The 4,706-nt window shown below is 35.8% G+C and overlaps 2 protein-coding genes across 2 annotated transcripts; both read left to right on the top strand.

The window, feature by feature from the left end:
* The first annotated feature begins 1,414 nt into the window (after positions 1-1,414).
* Positions 1,415-2,247, top strand: LOC149878199 (uncharacterized). The gene is made up of 2 exons (XM_090072504.1): positions 1,415-1,908; positions 1,959-2,247. Exons 1-2 carry the CDS (start codon positions 1,415-1,417, stop codon positions 2,245-2,247), a joined length of 783 nt encoding a protein of 260 aa, XP_089928630.1.
* Positions 2,248-3,583: 1,336 nt separating this feature from the next.
* Positions 3,584-4,165, top strand: LOC149878198 (uncharacterized). The gene has a single exon (XM_090072503.1). The coding sequence runs from the start codon at positions 3,584-3,586 to the stop codon at positions 4,163-4,165; it is 582 nt and encodes a 193-aa protein (XP_089928629.1).
* The last annotated feature ends 541 nt before the right edge of the window (positions 4,166-4,706 follow it).

Below are 4,706 nucleotides of genomic sequence, written 5' to 3'. Positions count from 1 at the left end.
TGTTGTGTACGTCAAAAAAATGGCAACGGAATGAAGATGAAAACTCTGAGAGGGGACAGATTGTTTTTAACACCGTGGGTAAAAGGGAGTTCAGTGAGATATGGGGTTTATGTAAAGAGTGGAAGAGGGTATGAACCTATTGGGTCTGGTTTGCTGTTGGGACCAAACTCTCCATTCTCAAGCATCCCCCTTTTAAATTTAGTTTTATAATGAATTAAATAATTTTTCTTTTCATTATAAAATGCATTATAAAATACATGCTCCTCACAAGTTGTTTAAAAATAGCGCCTAAGCAGAAGTCCACAGTTTGGATTTACATTTGAGCCATTTGGAGGAAAGAATTAAAGATTTGGAACGAAGAAGACCGAGCAACATTATTGTGGTTAAAAAAAAATGGATCACCACACCTATTACAACATAAACGGTCAGCATGAGATTTTTGCTCAGAAAGATATAAAATTTGGCGCCATTTCACATACTGCAATATCATTATCAGTGGGGTTGAAATTGGACAAAGGGGTCGCCATTGTTACTTTGATAAATAAAATTAGCGATCAATTAAATCACAAAAACGAAGTTATTCTTTCAGAGTCTGTGGATGACGTCATTATGGATGTGAGCAACAACAGCAATCACGATGTTCACATTGAAAAAGGTGAAAAACTCTTTAAAATTAATCACATCGATTCGTATTAAAATAAATCATTACTTAACAAAAAAAAAAAAAATGGAAATAAACAGTAAACTTTACCCAGTTCTTCCAATAGCTCCATCGGATGAAGGACATCATTACCCTCTTTAAAAAATAAGCGAGATCCAAAAAGAGATTGAATCGGAAAAGGAGAAAAGGATGACGCTCAGCAAAAAGTACCATCGAGCTGTAAGAGTCATATCTTATACCGATGATTCGATGCAAGCATTATGACTTGCTCTTGGGGCTGTTACAATTGGATTTTTGACAACCGTTGCTGCCGCTCCTGTTGCGATTGTGTGTGGGAGTGTTGCTTTAGGCGTTGGTTTTTTATCCATTGTCGGAGGACAACTCAATAACAAACTGTCGTTAAAAGCCGAAAAGCACGAGAAAGTGAAAGTTCTTGCAGAGTCTAAATTGAACACCATGGGCAACCCCATTTCAAAATGTTTGATGGACGGCGTTGTGAGCGATTTAGAGTATGAATTGATTTTGAGTGAGCTTCAAAGGTTTAAGTCCATGATGAACGAAATAGGAACAAAAACCAAAAGCAGCATTGACGAAGTCACAAATGAGTCTTTGATAAACGAGGGAAGGAATGAAGCGATAAAAGTATTTAACGACATGTTTAAAAAAGGATCATGATTTTCCACGGATCTTTAAAAACTTAAATGCAATCTCGTTCGAGTTTTTGTTTAAGTTTTTTTTTGTTGTATTAGAAAAATGTCTTTTTTTACAATACAAGACCCGAACAAGAGGGACGAGATTGTGAGAAATATTATTGAAAACAGAGAAAAGATTTATCAGGAAAGCCTCTTCAGAGAAATTTCAAATGCTTATTTTCAGACTGATGTGAACAAGTTTTACAAGCCTCTTATTGAAAGCAATGAAAAGGTGAAAAACGAGCTGAAGAGCATTGTAGATAAAGTTATTAAAAGCAGCCCGTTGTTTTTGCAGCACAATTTTTATCCTGTAAAGGAGATTAAAAGTGGAAAAATGAATGTTGGTGATATTGCGTTTTATTACTTTTCCAATTACGCTTCCAAACGAATTATTTCAGACAGAATATTTGGAGTGCACGCAAAAGGTGGCAAAATGTGTATTGGTAAAGATGAAATGACCGTCGATGACAATGACACTTTTATTGGCGAAGACAGATATTCCGGAACAAAAGGTCTTTGGGAGCTTGTTACCAGATCTATGCCTGACAAATGCAGGTACACGCATGAGGATAATAAAATAATAATTACAAAAAAATACTTATCAGCACTAGAGCGATTGAATCTGAAACAAATCAAAACAAACCAAAAGCCTCTAGGAGTGAAAAATATACCACCATCATTGCTCCCATTTGGAAGAGGACAAAAATTAACACTCAAGGTAGAAAAGGATCTGGAGTAATCATACTTCCAAGCAACCCGTACGCTCTTGTGGAAAGGCTCAACTTGAGCGTGGCTGCATGGCATGCTGGAAATGTTGCTTCAAGAAACGAAGCTGTTGCCATATATGATGAGTTGTTGAGACAAGGAGAGATTAACAAAGAGCAATACAATTAAATTCAAAGATACATTGATATGTAATAGAAGGCAATCCAGGAATCCAAAAAGGATTTTAAAAAAAATATTTGCTCATTTAAAAAAATTCTTATCATTAACAAAAAAAGATACGTAAAAAAGCACGTCGTCGTCGTCGTCGTCGTCGTCGTCGGTATTGTGGACACGATTAAGAGTTTTTTGAGAAGGGCAGCAGCTTCAAACACATCAATGTTGTCTCTTTCTCTACTTAAAAAGGCGGCAAAAGCGAACTTGGAAGAGAAGCGATCATGGCAGCTAAATCTGCAGGTAAAAATTTGGCCTCTTCCGCCATATCCACCGCAAAAGACGTCGCCATTGACAAAGGCAAGAAAGCGATTGAGAAAGTGTATTCTGTGACTGGAACAGTGAAGCCAACTGATTTTATAAATAACATTGCGCATGGAGCAGTGAAGCCAGCTGATTTTTTAAATAACATTGGTGCTGAGAATCCAATGGACGATTTCTATAAAAAGTTGTTTGGGTCGTCCATTCGCAAAAATAAAATGACAAAAAAGAATGCAGTTCTAATTCAAGATCTTGTAAGAATGGGAAATGGACTTTTGATTGCATAAACAAAAAACAGTTAAAATTTTTTTTTTTTTTATATAAAAAAATGATTAACACAGACAGATTAAGAGTTGCAGAAATTCCAGAGTATGACATATGAATTGAAAAAGTTGATTTTTTCGAGCATCTACCATCGAATCTTGATTGAAATTCTTCAAGCGTTGTTACATTCGAGCTTGATTATCAGTCTATATATACAGTACCATCAGAGGCGTACGTCCTTCTCGAAAGAGTGTTGAAAAAAAGTGATGGAACTGCTTACACAGCTACAGATAATATCGCCTTGGTGAACAACGCACTCATGCATTTGTTCAGCGAGATCACTTTCGATTTATCAGGAGAACAAGCAAGAGAGTTAATTATCCAGGTCAAGCAATAACAATGCTTGGATTGTTAAAATACCCCTATGGATTTCAGCTTGCAGACGGATTGAAACAGATGTGGTTCAAGGACACGTCAAAGCTATTGGAAATTCAGGATTGAACGGTAGGCGAGATCACTGGTTTGCAGACACAACATCCATTGGAGATTTTTCATTTAGAATGCCTTTAAAACACATTTTTGGGTTTTGTGAAACTTATAATAAAGTTGTTTATGGATTTAGACGCACCGCCAGATTTACAAAGAAAGAGTATGATGATGCCATTTACAGAGCTGAGAGCGTTGCTGCAGGAATGATCGACCTTAAGTTTATACTTTACATCCGAGAGTTGAATTGGATGTTTTGAGGAGAAACGATTTTTTAAATTTTATGAGCAAAAAGTTGTCGGTTGATGTTGCATTTAAGGCAAACAGGTGTGAAAGGCAGGTTATTCCATCTGGAGTAACAGAATTCAACTGGACACTTGGAAGAATCTCAGACAAAAGCGTTCCGAGATTCATTATATTAGGACGTCAAAAAAACAGGCCTTCGAGCCAAACTGTCTATCTATCCATATTTGACGATTGCGATGAGAGCAATTTCAACGCGAACGTCAATGGAGTTAAATATCCAAACTACAATTACAACTTGAATTTTGGAGAAAAGAAAATTACAATGGCTCATTCAGACGCATTCTCATTTGATGAAAAATATTATGGAACAAACGAACTTGTTTGCCAATCTGGATTGTCTTTGTTCGATTATACAAAATTATACCCATTATTCTTTATCGATATCAGCAAGCAAAAGGAGAGGGTGATTAATGACACGACTGACATGGTGGTAAATCTTCAATTCAGAGCAGCGACTCCTGGAAACGTTGTCATATTCGCAGTGATCGTTTCTGACAGACTTTTTAAATTCAAATCAAATGGAATCAATATGACTGCTCTTTATCAAATCTTTACATAAAATGAATTAAATAATTTTTTTTTCTTTACATAATAAAAATGAGATACACGAAAAAGGTATTTAAAAAAATTGCTGAAAGAAAATGGCATTTCTAAAACGTCGAACAATTTAATGACGTTGATGATAATTGCGATTGAGAAGAATCTGATAAGTAAAGATCTACTTTTGGAAGGCTCGAAAGAAGACAGACCTGTGGGTCGACCAAAAAGAGATGGAAAAAATGAGGAGGTAAAACTAGAAAAACCGATCGACCCCAAGTTTGAAAGGCTTAGGCTGATTAGGAAAAAGCCCGTAACTGTGAGACTGACCCATGTTGAAACGGGAAAAGTGATTGAGCACAAGTCTCTTTACAAATCGATCAAAGAGATGGGACATAGATGGAATTACTTGGAGAATCGAAATGGAAATGAGGATGAAAACGGATTTAAAATCGAAATTCTAAAAAAAATAAAAGACGACGAAAAAACGATGACGTAAAAAGTAAATTTTTCAACAAGAAATCTAAAAAAATTCAAATCACTTAAATAAAATCTTGCAAAAT

This window comes from Hydra viridissima, unplaced genomic scaffold, assembly GCF_058129835.1.
Source record: "Hydra viridissima isolate aposymbiotic clone 2 unplaced genomic scaffold, HvirCarnegie_v1 scaffold_15, whole genome shotgun sequence".
Classification (NCBI taxonomy): Eukaryota; Metazoa; Cnidaria; class Hydrozoa; order Anthoathecata; family Hydridae; genus Hydra; species Hydra viridissima.
Note: the sequence above shows the minus strand (reverse complement) of the source record. Positions and strands in the feature narration are given on the sequence as shown.